Below are 22,956 nucleotides of genomic sequence, written 5' to 3'. Positions count from 1 at the left end.
CTATTTAAAAGCTGTTTCTCCTTGTCCCTTGACTACATTGCTGATGCAAGTCCAATCTCCTTCCAGATTTTCTTTCCATAAACTCACCTGAAAAAGCATTTCAAATACTAACAGCAAAAGTAATAATAAAAGCTAGAGTTGTGATTGCAGATAAAAAATTATTCTAAACTTTTCGTAATAATAACTACTTTAAAAATTTTATATGAAAAGTTGAAAAAATAATAGGAGCATTAGTTAAAGATTCTTGCATCAACACTATTTTATAAACATACCTTGTTATCGCCCCCAGAAACTGCTAAAATATTACCAGTTACCGACCAGCTGAGGTGCCAAACGACATCACCAAATTTGTGAAGAAGCTTAGGAGTCCAGGTAGACGAGGTTCCATCATTGGTCCATATATACACACAAGTATCCTACAATTGAAACTTAGGATCAAAACTTATTATGTAAAAATTATGTAAAAAAAACATTTTAAAAACATCAAAATCAATATGTATTCAAAATATTAGTTGCAAAAATAATTATATTAAAAAAATTTAACAAACAGTATAAAAATAAATCAGTTTTTATATTAATTTTTTTGACAAGTAGTTCTTCCTCAGTCTGATAATTTTTTAAAAAACCATCCCCGACTTTCATTTTAACAATGGACACGGTAATGTACTTCGTTGATGAAAATAAAATTTTACTTAAATATATCAATTATTTTTCAAGTTTCAAGGTTTGAAAATGTATTCCCTAGATTAAAATGTGATTTGAAGTAAAAGATTTGAAGAAATAGAATTTCGTTTTAATTTTGATTATTAAAACTGGTACAGTTCACAATTAGCAAATATTTAATTGTTTTACTTTCTTATTATAAGTTTATTATAAACCTCATGCTGGGGTGCACCCTCATGGTGGTGGATAGAGGAAAGTGGTTGTCGTTAGGAATTGGGCAATTCCAGATATAACAATTTTTTGATCCAAACATCTTCCATGTCATCACAAAATAGAAAAGATCCTCAATTCCAACGCAACAGTGGAGGGACGTTGTAGAAAATCGGGCGTCCCCTCCTAGAATATCAGACTTGGAACTTTAAATACTGGATGGCTTACTGGACCCTCCATGGAAATCGTTGACATGCCGGAAAGGCGAAGGGTTGACATCTGTTCTCTGCAGGAAACAAGATGGAAATCAAATGTTGTCTCTTTCATTGGAAAGTAAAAGTTGTTCTGGAATGTTCAAAAGACAGTCCAAAATGGAGTGGGAATCTTCATACGGGAATCACTGGCACAAAATGTACTGGAAGTGACTCGAATCAGCTCACACCTAATGCTGATTAAACTCAGTCAGAAACAATATGCGGAGATAAAGCAAATGGGTTCACCGGTGTCCATGGAGGCGTTGGCTACAGATTTCAAAACGAAATGTGGAGTAAATAGATACTATCAGTGGAATGGAACAGTAGCACACATATATAAAGGAAAAGGAGACCCACTGAAATGGTCCTCATATCGGGTATATGTCTTCTGGAACATCCCCTGGAAGTTATTGAAAAAGTCATTTAGAAAAGACTGTTGTCGAGCGTTTCTATAGGTGGTTACCAGTACGGCTTCATGGCAGGGAGATCTAACATTGATGCTATTTATATCATTCGTCAACTACAGGAAAAATAATTGGCAAAGCAAAAGCGACTGTACCATGTATTTGTGGACTTGGAAAAGGCTTTTGACAGAGTGCCTCGTGAGGTTATCAGGTGAAGTCTACGTAGACAGCTTGCTTCCGAATATCTAGCTCGGCTGGTTATGGCAACGTATTCTAACACAAAAACTCTGGTCAGCACAACAGCCGGTAACACGAATGAATTTGACATTAACGTCGGCGTCCATCAGGGATCAATACTCAGCCCCCTGCTCTTCATCACGGTGATGGAAGGAATAACCAAATCGATACGCTCAGATAACATATGGAATGTGATATGTGCAGATGATATCGTCCTGACGGCGGCCTCAGAACAAGACTCAGCCAGAAAGTTTGAGGTCTGGGATACCCAGCTCGCCAAACCCTTCCAACCCGTACAAATGCGGAAGCACGGACGTTAAAACGGTGATGATGATGAACAAGGGCTAAAGGTAAACCTTGACAAAACAAAAACTATGATCACTGGTGGTACCGCTGAGTCTGTGGTCTTTGGTCATTGGCCATGCTCGGTGTGTGGGGCTGGAGTTGGAAGAAACTCAATCAAATGCCTAAGATGTCAGCAGTGGTGTCACAGACGATGCTCGAAAATTACCGACTCACTGAGGAAAGTGACTGATTTCGTAAGCCCTGCCTGCATCAACCCGCGACAACGGGGCCCAGATGATAATATGATTACCGGGGTCGAAACTGTTACTTCATTTCAGTATTTGGGATATGTGCTGGATTGTATTGGAACAACTGATGGCGCCGTTCGTGGACGCATACGTGCGGCGTGGGGCAGATAGCTCATCCTTGCCTCGGTACTGATACGGCGTAGCATTCCTTCCTGAGGTCAGAGCTATACAACACAGCTATATGTTCGGTTCTGATGTATGATGCAGGACGTGGCCGATGACAACAAAACTTGAACAGCAGCTTCACCAAACTGAGATGAAGAAGATTCGTTGGATGCAACATGTTGACCTAAGGGACCATATCCATACAACCGAGATCCTGAACCGATCGGGACTGTGCACGTTGAAGGATGCATGTCGTCGTCATCGCCTACGATGGTTTGACCATGTGAAGCGAAGCGAAAACGATACAATAATTCCCGTTACTGAACACCAGGCGCCTGGCACCCGCACAAGAGGTCAACCAAAGAAGTCCTGTACGCAGACTATACAGGAGGACTTAAAGGCAATGGAGCAATGGATAGATTGGCTTGGAGACAGATGCCTATGAATAGAATAAAAATGTTCGACCTATAATGGATAGAGACTATAAACAAGGATTGATTGATAAATTTATGTATGACCCAATGTAAGTTAATAACTTTTTTCTATCAAAATTTTGAAGCTATTTTCTTTTGCACTTCTGTATAAAAATTAATCGTGTTTAAACACTGTGGTAACCGTAGAGGTAGCTAAATATCTATTTATATTTAATTAATAATTTTATCTTATTTTCCCAGTGGTCTGACTTGTATTAGCTAAGACTAGAGGTAGATAAGATTATTTGTTTCCTAAACCAAATATTAAAAAGCACTCTTGTAAGAAAAATTGCAAGTGGGTGAATACATGAATCTGCAAAAGATATAATCCTGGGTTCTGTGTGGCTTTTATTTCAAATGACAAAGTCTCCTGTCGCTTCAACTATCGACTTTTTCCTGGAATCCCCAAAAAATACACTTCATGGAAAATTGACAAATGAATTTTTCTGGAAAACTAACAGATGAAATATATAAAAAAACTAACAAATGAACTCATCAAAAAACCGACAAATGAACTCCCAAGAAAACAACAAATGAACTCTCCAGAAAACAACAAATGAACTTTTCACCGCCACAGCCTGGAATATACAACATTCACCAACCAAACTATAAAAATTCACAAAACGATTGTGTAATTACCAAAACTATTCAACTAATTCAAATCCAATTTTACGAAAATCCCTCCAAAATATTTGCTGATTAATCTCTGCTCAGCTAGCAACGACTCCTTACATATCGACTTTTCTTCTATTTTTACATTGGCTACGCAAACTTTTTTTTATTTCAGTTATTTTGTTAAATTTCGCAATTTAGACATTTCTGGAAAAGTTTATTTTGATAAAATAACTTAATTTCAAATTTAAATTAATTTATCATACTTTATAAATATTCATATATTTCTTTATATTTATTTTTATATAATTTATGTACCGTTTTGTATCGTTTTAACGGTTTTTTATTTTAAAAATATTCTTATCTAATTTTGAATTTTGTTTGTTTAATGTTGTTTTATTACTGACTTATTATCACAATTCATTGATTTCATCTTTTATTTCTTTAATAATAGAATCTTTTAATTCTTAACTATTAGATATTAAAAAGTTTTTAAAAAACATTATTATTAATATTAGTTTATGTATTTTCATTTTCATCGTATAAATTGCATTAAATAAGTGTTTAACTATTTATTTTTTAATAGTTTTGCTTAAATATCCATGTACGTTCAAACCTGTTCATTTTATAATTTTATTATATTGGCTTACTTTCTAATATGATTACATTTTTGATTTTCATGCATTATTATTTCTAGATTATTTTTAATTTTAATTATTATAAATTAGTTTCAAATACTTTATATTGATTTATCCAATTTTATTTGTTTGTTTGACTCCTTTATTTATCTTATATAATTTTATTTGCAATGACTTATCTCATTTAGAATTAGAAAAGATGACAGAAAGTAATGGCAACCTACTGTCCACAACTAATGCCAAGAAAACCATCGACAAACACAAACCAAATGAAAAAACATGATAGTGACAAGTTGAATGCATCTTTTACTGTGATAACATGGAACGCTAGAACATTGTACCAGACTGAAAAATTTGAAAAAGTAAAACAAGAAATGAAAAGAATGTCTCAGCATTCTAGGTTTGAGCAAAACTCGGTGGAAGAAATCAGGTGTCATTACCTTTAAAGAAGGCAAATTTATCTAATCTGGAGGTGTTTAGAGGTAATTCTTTTAAACAAAGAAATGTCTAAAAATTTAGAAGGTTTCTGGTCGGTGTCAGATAGAAATTTGTAGGTTAAAATACACGCAAAACCTGTCAGCCTAGCTGTTATTCAAGTTTATGCGCCAACGTTTGAAAGCAGTGAGGAAGACCTTGATGCTTTTTACAATGATCTTGATGATGCATTAAAAACATATAAACCTCAAGAAGTTGTTATTATGATGGGTGACTTGAATGCAAAATTTGGCTCAGAAAAAATACATGACGTGGTTGGTTCTCATGGGTTAGGTGAAAGAAATGAAAGAGTAGATAAGTTGATTGAATGTTGTGTCACAAATGATCAAATTATTACCAACATCTGGTTTGACAATCACCCAAGGAGAAAATATACTTGGAAAAGTTTTAGAGACAAGGTAAGAAATATGATTGATTAAATTACAATAAATAGACAATCTCAAAATGCTGTTTTACAATTCAAAAGTTACCCTAAAGCTGATTGTGGCTGTGGTCATAACCCAGTTATTTGTAAAATCAGAATAAAATTAAAGAAAATCAAGAGAAAGTGGCCCAAAAACGTTTAAACTTTGTTAGTCTGTCACAAAATGATGAGATCAAGGTCAGGTATAACGTTGAAATACGGAATCGTTTTCATTTATAGACGGAAGACGTATAAAATTCTAAATATGAAATATTTAGAGATGCCCTCACAAAATCAGCAAGGGAAGTTATACCTGTAGAAGAGCAAAGAAGAGCAAAGAAGAGGTCATAAATGGATAACAGATGACATCGTATCTCTGATGGATGAACGAAGGAAAGTAAAAGGCTGCAATCCCGATGGTTAAAAAAAGCTGGACAAAACAATAAAAAAACGTGCCTAGAGGCAAAGGAGAAATGGTTAAATGAAAAAGGCAAAGTCATTGAAAAGATCAAAAACAGTAATACAAAAGCAATGTATAAAAACATCAAAGAAATCACTGGAAAAGGGGCTTGTACTGTTTCTGGATGCATAAAAGCTAAATCCAGTGAAGTAATCTTAGAGAAAGAAAAAGTACCTGAAAGATGGGCTGAATACATTGACTATTTTTTTGATGAGATCCGTGGTGAAAAGCCTCCTATTAAAAAAGACGTAGAAGAACCAAAGATACTTAGATCTGAAGTGATTGAAATGAAGAAAAAATAGTCTATGTTTTGTCGATTACTCCAAAGCTTTTGATAGCGTGAAACACGTGGAGCTTATGAAAATATTGGAAAATTTGGACATTGATAAAAAAGACAAGAGAGTTATCAAAAACAGAGAGCAGCGATGAAAGTTGGTAACAAACTAACTAGTTTTGCGAAATAAAGAAAGGTGTTAGGCAAGGCTGTGTATTCTTTCCAGACATGTACAATATCTATAGTGAGATCATCATGAGAAAGATAGAAGATCTACCGGAAATATCCATTAGAGACGTGAATATAAACAATGTAAGACATGTTGATGATACAGCTCTTTAAGCAGATTCAATGGAAAAACAGCAAACAATTGTTTCCAAACTGGTTTTTCAAAGTGAAAGGAAAGGCTTACAAATTAACATCAACAAAACAGAGTGCATGGTTCTCAGTAAAAGCAAAACCACCCCGATCTGCTCCATAATCATTAATGGTAAACAAGTGAAACAAGTCAACAGCTTCAATTATCTCGGAAGTCTGATTACCTCAGATTGTAAATGTGATATGGATATCAAAAGAAGGATAGCTATGGCAAAAGATGCTTATTCTAAAATAAAAAACATCCTCACTAAAAGTAAAATCAGAATATCAACAAAATTAAAACTGTTAGGGTGTTACCTTTTTCCTATGTTAACTTACGGCTCTGAGTCCTAGACAATTTCTAAAGATATGGGAAAAAGATTAATTAATTGGACCTCTCATACTTCGAATAAGGATGTATTAAAACAGTCCGGTTATGAAAAGATGAAATCACTACAGATAATCCGACGAGCCAGTTATAGTTTTTTGGTCGCATTATGCAATAGGAAAGAATGGAAAATCTAACAATCACTGGAACGATTGCAGGGCAAAGAGATCGTGATCAACAACGAATTACATTCGTGAAATCCTTGTGTCACTTGTTGAATACCACCACATTTCAACTATTACAAAGTGTTAAAGATCGGGTTTTGTGGAGGTCGATGGTCGCCAATGTCCTGAAAAGATAAGGCACGAGAAAGAAGACGCAAACTAATTAGTTCGCGAAAACTCTCGTGGCGCTAATTTTTAAAAGTTCAAAACCTGATAATATCCTTCATTCCTTTCTGTCCTTTACCTTGGACGTTTCCTGTTCAATTATATCTTGTTCATATAATTTTATTCCTTTTCAAGACTAAAAATTTCAACAAAATTATTTTGTCTTTTGACTCTACCTCAGCCATAATTATTACAATGTTAGACTACTGAGAAATAAACAAAGGGAAACGTTACAGATTATGAAACTAAAAAAATAATTATAACTACAAATTTAAAATTTGTAAACTTTAATATATGTACTTGGGAACAGCTAGCAATTATGTTTTTTTGTATTCCAATGGAGGGAGCCCAGGCTACATCTCTCACCCAATCAGAATGCATTTCCAATTTCTGATCTTCCACCCACTGACCATTGTCTTCTCTTTAAAATGTCAACACAGATTCAATTCAAAATACTAAAATATTATTTTTGATCCTAATCCACATTCACACCTTTTTACAATCAATTTGCTAGAACCAGCCAAAATATATAGATAGATATGAAATATGAAGCGCTACACAAACCTCCAAATTTTAACCAGATAATCAGCTCCACCAGAGACAAATCGCTTTGGAGGTAACATGGATGTTGCAGTGTCGTGGATGGAATCTGATTTGATGGCTGGTGCCCAGCTTACAGCATTGCAGCTCACCTGTGGCATGGAAAATTCGTTTAATAATTTTCCATTGTTTCCATTGCTGCTTTTTTTATCTATTGCCATATAAAAATATAATTGATTCTGTACATAAGTAAATAAATTTTGATTCTTTTTTTCAAAATTGAATAAGAAGTACATACAGCATGAGCGTTGATGATTTTCTTTGATTCCCATGTCCCTTCATCTGTTTGTCAATAAAAAATGTTACGTAAAATGTTATATAAAATGTTATTAACGATACCTTATGTTTCAGCATATATGCACAAAATAGATTGCTTCTATTTCGAACGAACCATGTTAAATAGCATTGCTGACAATTAGACTAACTTTAAACATAGAAATAATCTATGTGATGAAGTTGAACTTGCAAATAACTCGAAAGATAAAATGATAAAACAGTGTAAAATCTTCAACGGAAAAATATTATCGTTAATTGAAACACATCTTGCATTCCTTTAAAACGCAGGCAAACAACATTATTCCGGTGCATTCAATTGAAACAAGCTAAAATTGATTCATTTGTTTGTTGATTCATTGATTCATGTTTTTTAGTAAATGTTTGTTAAGTATCAACTGCACTAACACCTTTAAAAAGTAAATATAATGCAAACGGACCAACTTGTATAGGACAAAATTGAAATTGAACGATCAGAACTGCCGGCTGCTAAAATCAATCCATGTTCATATGGGGCCCAGCAGACGGAATTTACTGCAAATATATGTTTGGAATGAAAAAATAAATGGAATAAGTATTAGCTCTTTGGTAGTGACTGGATTCAACTTCACACCAACAAATAGCATAGCTATATGCGCAAAACAAAGCATCATACATGCGTACATCATACTTGGCTTTAAATGAGATCAATGCACGCAAAAATTGGAAAGATAGAAAAAAATTAAGTGATAAAAATATTTAAAAAGTTATCTCAAATTAAAAAAATTTAAATGCATTTGATGGAAAGAGAAAGATCAATAACAGCAAATGAAAGGTGAATAAACAGTGATTTTAGAACAGGTTAAGTTTAAAACGTAACTTTTAAATACTTGGCTTAGGTAAAAACAAATAACCTAATTTAATAAAATGAGTTTGAAAATGGCAAATAGAGCAAATTATGAATCAGCATTTAAAATTTCAGAATAAACAATAAAAAACTGAATTAACGCTTGTGGTGAATTTGATGCAAGCAACAAAAAATCTAATCTGGCATGAAAATCTTAAAAGAAATGTTTGAATTGATTTCATAAAGAACAAATTTTGAAATGAAAAGTAGGTGATGTGTTAAAACTTTAACCTGAGTCATGCATCTATGACGACGACGATGATGACTATTTACATAACATGAACAAAATAAAAAAAACCACTGGAAAACAGACCCGATGAATCAAATCCATCATAAGCATATACTTTTCCCCAGACACCATTGGTTTCCTTCCAGATGATGACTTTTTTATCGTATCCACAAGACGCCAAGAGGGAGCCATACATTGGATGAGCCCATGCTAATTGCCACACTGGTCCTTCGTGTCTGCATGCAAATTTGTGAAAAAAAGAAAATGGATATAACTGAATAAACAATTTTTTAAAAACAAAACAAAAATTAACATATTGTTATAACCGTGAGAACGATCGAAATGCGTTATATTATTTATTATTCAACTACTGTTGTCTTTGCTATATTTGTAATCTTTGGATTGTAAACCATGAAGTGTAAAAAAATATTGTATTTATGATTATAAAATCGGCCTATATATATACAACCTGCTTAAGTCAGGTTGACAATCAGGTTTCCAGCAGAGAAAGCAAAGTCGTAAATGCGATTTATGTAGTTATTTGAATTGGTTTATTGTTTCTATTACTTTTGGTATTCAAATAAACGTTCAATAAAGTTTGCATTTAAAGCAGTTGTGTTCACCTATCGGATTTCTTGAACCTACGGCATAACGAATACTTGACGATCGTTTGAAGCTACAACGCTGGTGTTGGAAATATAGAGATCATTGAAGTTATAACATTGGTGTTGGTAGTTACGAGGTCAAGGGTTACAACATATATAAAAAAATCATGTAAATCATAAAATACATAAAAAAAATTTCAACTGAAATAATTTTTTGGTAACTTTTGTGGATCGTTTTTCAATTTATTTAAATTAAATTTTAAAAAATATTTAAATTCAAGCTAAATATTGTATATCTAAACAGCTTTTTAATATATACAAATCAGAACTTTAAGTAGATTTATTTTTAAAGGATTGGATTGGGATAAAGGTTTCCATTAAAGGAATGTATAAACATTTTTTAAAATAGTCTTGAAATTAAATTTTTGATATATTAAAACAATACATACTCTTTCAAGGTGGCAACTAGAAGCTGTTGATTGTTGCGCACATCAAATATTCTGACAGATCGGTCGGTGGAGCATGTAGCTAACCTTACTCCATAGTAATCCATCTGGGCGTCATGCTGTTTCATTTTTAGGTAGAAGTATGAATAAATAACTTTTTATCTTCTCATATAGGACTTATCAGTTTTACTGTTTTTTATTTTCCAAATTTATTCAAAACATGATATATTAATTTCTGTATAGGCCAAACTAATAGTTCTTTGGATATAAAAAGAAAGTAACTATGTGCTATAACCAAAAAATACAAAAAAACATTTACAAATCTTAAATAATTTATTTGAATTTTTTTTTAAATTTTGTGCAGATGAAAAATAATTGAAGGACTAAGAAAAATCATGAATGAAAATAAAAAGATCAATACTAACGATCATGTCATCATGAGACGTATCAATGGAATTAATCACCGACACCTAATGTAAAGAAAAAATGTATGCTATGAATGCAAAAACGTATTTAGGTTTAAATAATAATTTCACTAAATACAGCCTGCAATAAATTTCAAAAATTTCTTTGGACTTTTAAATTGCAAAATAAATTCAGTTTTTCATGTTTCATTAATTTTACTTACAATAATAGTGTACTTCTCATTGTATTATTGATACTTTTTTAATTTTAAAGTTAATATCATCAAAATAAGTGCAAATTTATATAAAATAACAGCTCTTGCATTTTTTCAATTTATGAAACATGAAAAGATTGACTGCTATAAATCATTGATGAATAAGTGCAAATATAAAAATGGAAAGCTCAAAAAACAAAATACCACCAAACAAAACACTCCATGACATACATGAAATAAAAAGTATTTCAATCCAACATGGAATTGATAGTTCGTGGTAAATTTGTCTTGATATTTTTGAAATGATTCAAAGAATTGTTGAAAAAACGTCAAATTAAAAAAAAAGAGAATCATAAAAAAGGGTAATAAAACATTTTTGAACATGATATTTGCTTGATTGCAATATAAAAAGTCAGCAATATTTTTAAATAATTATGTCTTCACCTTTATTCTATTATTCAGTTATTAATATTCCTCATTCTAGAACGATCAGCATTATTATATTTGATTTATGAAAATTTTGAACAAAAAATTGACAGTTGTTGATAATTATGGTAAACATTGCCAATATTTTAATTATTTATTTGCTTGACTTGATGACTACGACAGAATAATCCAGCAATGAAACAGCATTTTTGAATCAAACTGAATCCTAACACTCAATCAATATAATGAGAAGGCATCAATATTTTGCAGAAGTTGTACTAAATTGAAAAATTAATGCATACTGTCACGTGGAACCATGTAAATGTAACTGTTCGATAGTCACAGCACTCATCAAGCTACACAAATAACTGATTCACTGGTACTAGTACTAACTGAACAAGAGAATTGGAACATTTTTTATATACAACAATTTATGAAAGTGTATCAAAATCTCAGAAAAACAGTGTCTGGCATATTTTAAACAAGGAAACAAAAAAAATATTTCCATCAAATTGGTTAAAATGATGTATCATTATCCTTTCAACATTAATCCTACATTAATGTTTTAAGGATAAAGGAGGGAGGCACTTACGACGACAAAGATGAAATTTTTGGAGATTAGCGTCGGGCCTATACCGGGCCGTCGCCGCAACACGCAACCTCCCTTCTTCTGGTTCACTGTCAGGGATAATGTGGATGCTGTGCAGCTGTGAGCAGCAGCTGCCGCCGCCGCCGGATGGCAGTGGCCAAGTTGGGCTGTGGACGAGCAAGTTGCGGTTGCTACGTTGCTTGTTGAAGTTGATGATGCTGCCTGTAGTCTCGAGAGGCAAACCATGTATTGAATCTCTTGATAGCACTGGGATTCTCATTAGCACTGCCAGCAGCAGCACCGGCTGCATCTGAGAAGTATCCTCCGTAATAATTCCGGCTAGCCATGTCGTTCAACCAGATCGGAACTTCCTGGTGAACCTCTGACAGCAACTCCAGCAGATCCTTTGCCAGGCCTCGATTCTTCTCATTAAAAAAGCTTGTTGCCAATCCCAAATTTTCGACTCTTCCAGTCCTTTCAATCCTGTAAACATATTCAATGGAACCAGGCAGGTCAAAATTGATAAATTAGCTTCACATTGCTAATGTCCAATCCACGAGCGGCGACTGCAGTAGCAACAAGAATAGGAGTCTTGCCAGTTTTGAATGCTTTCAATGCTTCTTCCCTCTGCCTCTGTGATCTGTCTCCATGTATCGAGTTGGTTGAAAAGTTCTCCATGGAGAGAAAAGCATGCAACTGATCAGCTCCTTGTTTGGTTTCCACAAATATCAGGATCAAGTTGTTTGGACTTGAAGCAGCAAGAAGTTCAAGAGGACAACCCTCTTCTTATTTTCTTCAACCCACAACACCTTCTGTTTGATGTTCTCACTGGTACTACCGAATCTGCCAACAGCAAGGAAAATGTAATTGTGCAAGAAGTCACGAGCAAGAATCTGAATTTCCCTGGGGAATGTGGCACTGAACATGAGTATGTGTCGAACTCCTGTCGCGAGCAGTGTGTCCTTCTCGACAATTCGACGGATTTGCGGTTCAAACACCATATCCAGCATGCGATCTGCCTCATCCAGCACTAGATATTGGACTCTATCCATGCCAATCTTTCCTCTCTCAATCATGTCAACCAATCTACCGGGGGTGGCTACCAACAAGTGACATCCTTTGAGAAGATCCTGCATTTGTGCATTGATATCTGCTCCTCCGCACTCGATGCACACACGAACGTGCGGACAATAGCGGACACGAACGTGGGGTCTCGTGGCCGAGTGGTTAGCGTGTCCGTCTACCACTCCCACGACCCGGGTTCGAACTCTGCAGTTTCTGCAGGTTCATCCGGGTAGCCGACCCCCGGTCAACCCAGTCGTCCATCCTTTCGAGGTTGGTAAATGGGTAGACGACGTAAGTTGTCGCATGCTGGCCGGCGAGATGGCTCAGTGGTTCAAATGCTCGCTGAGTCAAACATCTCAATGGCTATCATATACTCAGCGTATATGATGCGGTGCTTGCGCGTGCACATAAAATCCATGTGTACGTCGTGTGAAAAGGATAAAACAGCCTTTGTGGCGAAGATAGCTGCTTCAAATCAATAGATGAGAATTTAAAGAACATAATAAAAGATATATAGATAATATATATCTGTAACATTGTAAGTGGTTCTGCGTATGTCAGAGCTGCAATAATAAAGACTAATAAAAAAAATTAAAAAAAATTGGAGAACTCCCTGGCCTCATCATGTATCTTACTCGCTAGCTCTCTTGTAGGGGCCAGGATCAATGCAATTGGGTACTGCTTCTCTTGCTTGTAAGGTCGAGAGCTGACCGAGTCATTAGAAGCACTGCTTCACGGTCCATAAGCATAGATCTGACCATCTGACCCAAAATTGGAACAAGGAAGGCTGCCGTCTTGCCTGAACCTGTCTGAGCGCAAGCCATGATATCTCTCTTCTTGACAATGATGGGAATGGCATACTTCTGCATAAGTGTTGGTCTTTCGTACTGACTCAACTTTATGTTGTTCATGATTATCTCGCCCAAGTCAATGTCATCAAAGCTGTCGATGTGGGGAGGGCAATCAGCGCCGGTGGCTTGAACAGGAATGTCCGCGTACTTGCTGAAGTTGATGCCAGTGTGGGCTTCTCCAAACAGTTTACGTTCCAATTTTTCATTCCTGATCAGCGCTTTGGTCCAGTCAACCGGATCGCATTCCCTGTTCCCATCATAATGTCCACCTTCACTGTATGGATGGCTGTCATGATGATAACGATGGTACCCCAGACCAACTTGTCCGCCTACTAAATCTGGTTGTTGTCAGAGATGTCCAGGAGTTCGTTGTGTTGCTGCTGATCGTTTTGCTGCGGTTGTGGTTGTTGAGCGTGCTGTTGAATGACTAGTTGTTGTTGTTCAAAGCATCTGCAAGTACTGTAAATGACGGCCTAGACTGGATCGCCTCCAATTCAAGGAGTGAGGAAGGAGTAGAGCGTTTATCTCGGATTTTATAAGGTTATTTTTTTGAAGAACAATCAAGACATTCGTGATGATTTGTGAAATAAACTGACGTCGGTACGGAAGCTGGTTCGAATATATTTAAATCAATTTGATTGTAGAACAAAAAAAATGTCATAAACTGCTCATATATTTTTTGCCATTTTAATGTGCATGGTGTGTGCAACAAAATGTGATTAAAATTATATATGCGTCTGAAAGTATATAACAATATCTAAACAAAATAAAAAAGATACTTAAGAGAATAATAATAATATTCAACGTATACAATGTATACAAAGTATAGTATATATATATATATATATATATATATATATATATATATATATATATATATATATATATATATGTATATAGGTGAAAATAGTATATATGTGTATATTGGATTAAGACTGTCATTATTGATGAAAATCACAGCATAATCCGCATTAGTTAGCTTTCTGTTTAATTATTTGATTTTTCTAACAGTATCACTGACGCTGGAATAAAACGGCCATCGTTAATTTTCTTATGAAATAATGTTAGACACGAAACAAGAGGAGTTTGCACCAACAGACAGCATATAATAAAACTTCATGAATCACGTTTCAATTAATTTTTAGCCTAAATGTTTTCAGCTTAATTTTTCAATTTTTCTAACAGTAATTGTAAATTATTGGCAAATTTCTTGAGTTCAAAACCAGAATTTATATTTATTTTAAACATGACAGAATATTTTTTTAAATTCAAACACCGAAGATGTTATAGGAATAGCGAAATAAGCTTTTATGTTCTATCATGCTTAAAATAAAAAAAAAATTTGGTTTTGAACTCAAGAAACTTGACAATGAAATACGATCTACTGTTAGAAAAATTAAGCTGAAAATATTTATGCTAAAAATTAATTGAAACATGATTCATGAAGTTTTATCATTATCTCATAAGAAAATTAACGATGTTCGCTTTATTCCAGCGTCAGTGATATCTCATCAATGCAGATAAATGCATTAGTGATAGTAAAGGAGGGTTGCATTAGTTGGTGTCAAGAACACGAATTGTTGACATAATTTCGTGTTTGCAAATGCAGACTGAAGACGAAAATGTCCCCCCAAAAAACTTGAAGAATGGGGTGGTTTTTCGATGGTTCAACAATTGTAGGGCAATCCGAACCTGGAGTTTTATCCAGAGAAGTAAACTTTCTATTAAAAATGTGTTATGGTAAATGTATTTTGATATAAATTGATAAATTTATGGCTAAATTCAATTATGTAAGTAATTTTTTTTAGATGACGTCCTTCTGGTCATTGAATGACATACAACAAGCAAATGTACCCATGCTTTTGTAGATATAGCAACACGCCAATTTGTACTGTACTCTTCACGGATGGCCGCTCAACCTTTGTAAATTGGTGCTCCTGGTCACATAGTTCAAATTGATGAAAGTGTGGCAAGCAGTTCAAAAAGAACGTGAAGCGGTGTTGCAATGCCCTATTCACCAAAGATAGATCTTTGGTGGAATTGACAAGGACCAGTGATGCATTCCTAGTTGAGGTTGAAAGAAGTGACATTACGACATTGCTCCCTTCATGTTCATTATACTTGTTTAACAGGTACAACAGTTTAGTTTAAAAAATCGACAATGCCATTTATAATATTGGCTACCATTATAACACCGTCAACTATTCAAGAACATTCAAGGCTCCTAGCGATGCAGACAAATGAAATGGAAAATCTTTGGAGATGCGCCAAGGACAAGAATGAAAAATAATATGTAATAACCATTTATCTTATTTGGATGAATTTATGTGGCCTAGAAGCATTGCTAGGAGTGAAGATAAGTTTGTAAGGGCGCTCACTTTGATTAGGACATATAATCTAGTTTGAAAAATGTCCAACAAAAGGCTCTTTTTAGAATCAACCAATGGGACGATCTTTAAACTACACAGTGCTTAAAATGAAATATAAAATAATAACAAAAATCCATTGTTATTCATTATACAACCGAAACAAAGTTTTATTTCATATCTTTTTAAAAGTATATTAAATAATTTAATTCGTATAGAATAGATCTGTATGCTAGGTCAATTATGAAAATTTTCAATTGCATTGTAAATTGCATCATAAAATCATTTAATTATAAGTATAAAAATTTCTAAATAAAATAAAAAATCATAACATTGCTTCGTAAAATCATTCTTTATATAATTAAATGATTTAATTAATTAAAAGTAAAGCAATAGATTAATAAAATAAAAAGCTATTCTTTGCAAATGAGAAGATCAAAAAGTGTGGGCGGAGCTTAAACGGCATATTTTTCATGATTGCCTTATATTGCTAACCAAGCAGAGAAAACGTTAAATAATAATTTTTGAGCCCAGCGCACACAACGAAAAACAAATGCCAGACTAGTGATAGAGACTTTGTCATAGCTAGTAAAACCTGCAAGTGGTTTACAGAGAAAAATATTGAAGACCTTTAAATTTGACCCACCTTTGATATTTATGACCAACCGAAGAGCTTCAATTTATTGTAATAAATTATTAATAAATTTTTAAGAAATTGTTTGAAAGTTGAGAATAAAATTAAATTAAATCATTATTATTAAATAAATTTAGAAAACTATCTTTAAAAAATGTTAATTAATAAGTTTATATATTAAAATACAAATTAAATTAAAATAAAATACAGATTAAATTTAAATGAAATAGTTACGCGGTACAATTTCTTACATGAAAGAGCTTTAATATAAAAAATAATATAAAAATGATTGCACCAGTTTTTTGGAGGCATCGATATGCAAACAAGAGATGTCTTTTTGGTGAAAGCAGAAAAGCAAGATGCTGCCACGTTGTTGCTGTATCTACAGCAACATGTTCTGCTCGGTTGGTTTCATAAATTTTAATGTTTTAAAATTAATTTTGGTTAGTTATGAAATAGTTTTTTTTATTAATTTAGGTACTATAGTTTGGTCGGATTAATAGACTGCTTATAACAGCATCACAACCATAACTGGCCTAAACCATCAAACCACAATTTGTATGCTGCTCACGTATCATCATAGCTTGTAGAATTTATGTAGCTGCATACAATTGCAGATAGAAAAATAACGGTTCTAGAAAGCACTAGAACTCATTCTACATCATTATCCTGTAATATTAACATGAATGTTAATATTACAGGATAATGAGGCAGAACCAAATTTAAAGGCCTTCAATATTATTCTAAGAGTGTAAACAACAAGTGCAAACTCGGTTGAGGTACCTAAAACTGCCAACATTAAAATACAGAAGAGGACGCGGTGATTTGATCATGCTATACCATGCAATGAATGCAAAAGATAGAAGAGGATTTCCCGATATACAAGAGGTCATAGTTTGAGAATCAACACTTCGCCATTTAGAAGCAATTTGAGAAAAAACTATTGTTACAGCAGAATATTAAACATTTGGAATGATTTGAATGAGGATGTTGTTAACGCTTGTGGAGTAAATGGGTTTAAAAAAATGTTGGATGGTGCCTTGATGAATGTTGATTTTAAATTTGATTGGAAAGCTGACATTGGTTTATTTTTACAGATTTGCTTGACTATCAATTAATTAATGATGTTTTTTTTTATCATTATTTATGCTTTTATTCTTATCTATTATTTTTATTTAATATTATGTTATATTTTATTTGATTTGCGTTAAAATGACATTATACAATTTATGTTTATTGATGTGGGCTTTATGTTTTTGCCCATTTTTGTTCTTGATAATAAAATAATAATAACTAACTTAGAGGGTGGCGTACTAAGGTTTTACAGTCATAGCTTTACGGCGCATTCTTCAAAAATACACCATATTTTGCTAATAAATAGCTTCAATAATTAATGAAACAAAAACACTGCTTTTATATAAAAAAAACAATTCTTAAAAACGTACGTACCATGTTGAGAAAAACACGTCAATAACACGTCTGTCACGCTAACAAGTTTTTACAATGGAAGATTAAAATATGGAAAACTAAGATAGTTTAGAAATTATGTATTAGTTTTTTATTCTCTGTATTCTTGACCATGTTTTAAAAACATGTAAAGTAAAGCTCAGAAAGTTGTTATTACAATGGGTGACCTAAAAGCAAAAGTTGGCTTAGAAAAAATTTATGACGTTTTTGGTCCTCACGGAAAAGGTGAAAGAAATGGAAGAGAAGAAAAGTTGGTTGAATGGTGTGTCGCAAGTGATCAAATTAGAACCAGAACCTAATTTGACAATCACGCAAAAAAATATACTTGAAATAGTCACGAAAACAAATTAAAAATTATGATTGATTACATTACAATAAATAGACAATTTCAAAATGTTGTTTTACAATGCAAAAGTTATCTTAAAGCTGATTGCGGCAGTGACCATAAACCAATTGTTTGTAAAATCATAAAATCAAAATAAATTTTAATGTAAAGTCGCCCCAAAACGTTTGAATTTTGTTAGTCTGTCACAAAATGATGAGATCAAGGTCAGGTACAACGTTGAAGTACGGAATCGTTTACGTTTATTGATAGAAAACGTAAATAAATCAAAACATGAAATACTTAAAGATGCCCTCATAGAATCATCAAAAATGATATTTGTGACAGAGCTAAGAAAACGTCAAAAATGGATAGCAAAATCCATCATATCTCTAATAAATGACAGATACAAAAGGCTGGACAAAACATTCAAAAAAATGAGCATCTAGGCAAAAGAAAAATTGTTAATTGACAAGTTATTAACAATAATACAAATGCAATGCATAAAAACATCAAGAAAATCACTGAAATTAGAACTTGTACCATTTCTAGATGCATAAAAGTTAATTCTGGTAGAGTAATCTTTAAGAAAGAAAAAGTACTTAAAAGACAAACTAAATACATTAATGATTTTTTTAATGATATTTGTGATCAAAATCCTCCTACTAAAAAAGACGTAAAAAGATCCGAAGTTTGTGCCGTTCATTCCAAAATGAAATCAAATAAAGCACCAAGCCTAGATAAAATAGTTGTAAAAGAAATTAAATGTCTTGATGAATTTGGCATTGAAAAAGTGACAAAAGTTTTGAATAAAATATTCAATAGTTTAAGATTCCTTAAGATTTATCCAAATTAATATTTATGGCATTGTTTAAAAAATCTAATGCAACCAAATGTGAACTATATTGAAGCTTGATGAGTCATCTCACAAAATTTTTTCTAAAAATTTTAATGATGAGTGCACAAAACAAAATCAAATCTAAAATTTCAAATGTCCAATATAGTTTTGCAAGGATTGCAAGGACAAGAAAACGCTATCTTTATGCTACAAGTGAACAAGTGACTGAAATGAAGAAAGACTTCTTTATATGTTTTGTTGATTACTCGAAAGTTTTAGATAGCGTAACACACGTAAAACTTATGGAATTATTAGGAAATGCAGGCATTGATGAAAAAAACATAAAAATTATCATAAATCTCCATAAGGACAAAAGTTATCAAAAACCTTTATAATAAACTAAAACCAGCGATGAAAGTTGGGGACAAAATGACTAGTTTTGTCAAAATAAAAAAGGTGTTCGGAAAAGCTGTTTTCTACCCAGACTTGTACAATCTCTATAGTGAGATCATCATGAAAAAGATAGATGATCCATATGTAATATCCATTGGAGGAGTGAATAAAAACAATGTGAGATATGCTGATGATGCAGTTCGTATAGCGGAATAAATGGAAAAACTGCCAGCAAGAAAAAGATTTTATTTTCTATATATGTATGGTTTAGTATAAATTTAACATAACATAAAATAACATAACATATTATAACATAACAGGTTTATACCAGTTCACTAGACCAGTGACTGTATGAGAGTCACTGCCAAATATTTGTTCTAATATCTTAATTCTCCAAGCTTGATTTTTAAACTGTTGGTTGATTTCACGGAAACCGTTTTGTTATTCAGTTTATTCCAGTTGTTTATCACCCTGCTGCTAAGAATGTTTTGTTTGATTTGATTTGATTTGGTTTTTTAAAAAGCTTGTATCTATGACTTCATAGTCTTTATCTAGCCTCCAATTGGATCAATCTGCTAAACGGCGTATCCTCTTTTTTGGTAATCAGTTTGTACCTTCTTTTTTCTAGAGTAGTGAGTTCACATTTTCTCAATCTATTCTTATATTGAAGTTTTCTAAGACCTTTGATCATCTTTGATGCTTTCCGCGGTACATTATCTAAAACATCTTTACCTTTCTGCAAATCTGGATTTTATATCTAGAAAAATTCTCATGCGTGCCGCCCTGGAAACTAAAACCAAGATCGTCAATTTTGAACCACATCCAATCCGCTTAAAAATAAAAAAAGATTTGCACTTACACAAAAATAAACCAACACTCAACAAACAAATCAACAGCTTCGACCGCATTCTTCAACTGTATTCTCAAAATGATAACAACACAACAGCACAACGACCCAACAACCAAACCAACCCAAATTTGACTCAGTTAATCTGAATCATGTTGACGGTGGTTCTAGAAGACAACAGACTTCTGTCGCGACGTCGTTGGTCAATCTGTTCAATTCAGATCGATAACCTTCAAAGATTGGACGTATACTGAACCACTTTATTGATATTTGTTGTATGTAGCTAATCATAGACATCTTGATGTATCAGCCTTTAGACCCGAAACCCTTAACACACAAACATCATAATATAAGCTTAGTAGGCCCATGCATTAAGCTATCGCTTCGTTAAATAAATGTCGTTTGCTTAAACTATCTTTGTTTATTTGTGGTGCACGTTTTAAATGCTGCTGAGTTTCAATCATCGTTCATTTACTGAAAACTTTTGTATTATTAATCGTTAATTTTTTTCATTTTAAATAATTTCAATTTGTATTTAATATTTGTAACTATATATATAAAATGGTAAATAAATTACGGATGTAAAAGTGGATACAAATCAAATGCAGCAAGTGACGAGAAAAACGACGTATCGTTTCACGCCTACCAATTAAAAAATGGATATGTGCTAATTCTCGTAAAGATTATGTTCCAAACAAATATTCCAAAATTTGTTCACTCCGCTTTGACCAAAATGTTTTAATGATTGGTATTAAGAAAAATAGAACAGAACTGTGGGGATTGCTAGTACTGTTATGGAGAAGCAAAGAAGAAAGTTAAAAGAAGATGCAGTATCATCCAAATTTTAGAATGCACTTTCATATTTGTCCACTCCAACACAACAACCTCGATCCACAACAAAATCTTCATCAGCTACTTGTCTCGTGTTAGATATTGTAAAGACAGAAAAAGCAGCTGAAGAAGAGTTCCTAAAAACTGATTTTCTAAACATTGTAGATTGAATGATTTAAAACAACGTTTGTCTGAAGAATGCACTTTCCCCTCAGAATTTGAATTAATGAACAATTTTTTGATTATATACAAAATTGAAATTAAAAATAATTGTCCATCAGTTGCATTTTCAATGCTGATTAGTAAAAATTATGAAGTGACAGTGCATAATCAATGAGTAAAACTTCTTCATTCATTCATGAATGGTATTATTGAAAAAGACTTAACAAGGATTAGTCAAATATTAAATGTCCTCGCTCGTCTAAATGGATATTTAATTGAAAATTCTACAGAGACAAATTTTAAACTACAAAAAAGGTTGCTAAACATCAATTAAAAGCTTGTTTAATTTTTTTGATTGGAGTGTTGATGAATATCTTCAATTAAAATTTATTGATGGCATTAGTTTTGACAGAGATTGTGTAAAAATCAACAACTCTTCAAAAGTTTTAAAAGAATTATCTAATCTTGAATGACCAGATGTCAATGAAGCCAGTACAATATATAATGTAGCAGGGGGCAGTAGTGAAAAGTATACTTAGTACGATTAGATGTCTTGACTGCAGGGAGGTCTTTTTGGATGACATTGTAGTTTGTTGGCAAGACATCAACAGAGGAGGTTTGTTGAAGCCAGCTGAATATACATTTTCAGCTTGTCTAAGCTGCTAGCACATTTTTCAAACTATAAAAAGTTCAGAAACAGCTATGAAACTTTTCAAAACCTCCGTCTATCAACGAAGACTTTTCACAACACTTGTGAATAATTATACACAAAATGACATTTTGTTGGTTGAAGATATGTTCTATTTTAGTAATCATAACATTCTTTCAACTGCATCTGTGAAAATTTGTTAAAAAATATTAATGACAGTATAAATAAAAAACAATAAATTTAATAAAAACAATAAATTAAAAAAGTTGAAAAGTAAAAAAATATTTTCATATTATATTTTTTTATTTCATGAATTTTCGATTAATAAAAAAAAATTAATATTTAAAACAGTTTTCTTGTTTCATTTAAATAAAATAAAAAATGAAATTATATAATTGCACTGCATAACAAGACGCTTATACACGCAGCAAATAAGCCTACTAAGCGATATGTGCGTTTAAAGGTTTCGGGTCTAGAGGCTAAGATGTCGACGGTAGCTAATGTACGTGTGTGTGTGTGTGTGTGTGTGTGTGTGTGTGTGTGTGTGTGTGTGTGTGTGAGTGAGCATGTTTGCCCATGTGTGTTCATGTATATATGTGCATAAATTATATTTATGTGTACGTACACTTAGTATATGAATAATGTTTACACAAATAATAGAATAACTGTACACGTTGACGTTGACCATCCTCAATATGTAAGTGACATTAATCAATTCATTATATCTCATACAACAACATTACCACATATGTTAGATAGATACAATATACCTTTGACATGAATTGCAGGCTGTTATACACATGGATATAGTGGATATGGCACAAGAATTAATTCCTGGTTAATAATTTTTTTTAGTTCTATGGAATAGAGAACTTAATTTGAGCGTAAACATTTTTTCATTGTAGTTGACATTTCGTTTTACTGTTTTAAATTTAATCGCCTACACGAAGTTTTCGTTTTTTT

General features: G+C 32.8%; 3 protein-coding genes across 3 annotated transcripts; 1 reads left to right on the top strand and 2 right to left on the bottom strand.

Annotated features, from left to right (window-relative positions):
- On the bottom strand, nt 1-10,365 carry HELRODRAFT_157480 (hypothetical protein; the record flags this gene model as incomplete). The annotated part of the gene is made up of 9 exons (XM_009025323.1): nt 1-87; nt 273-416; nt 7,196-7,316; nt 7,460-7,587; nt 7,734-7,777; nt 8,213-8,302; nt 8,968-9,119; nt 9,938-10,053; nt 10,360-10,365. The coding sequence occupies 9 exons, from the start codon at nt 10,363-10,365 to the stop codon at nt 1-3; spliced, it is 888 nt and encodes a 295-aa protein (XP_009023571.1).
- Nucleotides 10,366-12,081: 1,716 nt separating this feature from the next.
- HELRODRAFT_157479 (hypothetical protein) lies at nt 12,082-13,544 on the bottom strand (the record flags this gene model as incomplete). Its single annotated transcript, XM_009025322.1, has 4 exons — nt 12,082-12,348; nt 12,420-12,780; nt 13,244-13,323; nt 13,392-13,544. The coding sequence occupies 4 exons, from the start codon at nt 13,542-13,544 to the stop codon at nt 12,082-12,084; spliced, it is 861 nt and encodes a 286-aa protein (XP_009023570.1).
- A 4,565-nt stretch (nt 13,545-18,109) lies between these two features.
- HELRODRAFT_177100 (hypothetical protein) lies at nt 18,110-18,722 on the top strand (the record flags this gene model as incomplete). Its single annotated transcript, XM_009025321.1, has 2 exons — nt 18,110-18,201; nt 18,476-18,722. 2 exons carry the CDS (start codon nt 18,110-18,112, stop codon nt 18,720-18,722), a joined length of 339 nt encoding a protein of 112 aa, XP_009023569.1.
- Nucleotides 18,723-22,956: the final 4,234 nt, after the last annotated feature.

Source organism: Helobdella robusta, assembly GCF_000326865.2.
Source record: "Helobdella robusta unplaced genomic scaffold HELROscaffold_41, whole genome shotgun sequence".
NCBI classification, from domain to species: Eukaryota; Metazoa; Annelida; class Clitellata; order Rhynchobdellida; family Glossiphoniidae; genus Helobdella; species Helobdella robusta.
This window is presented reverse-complemented; position numbering and strand designations above follow the sequence as displayed.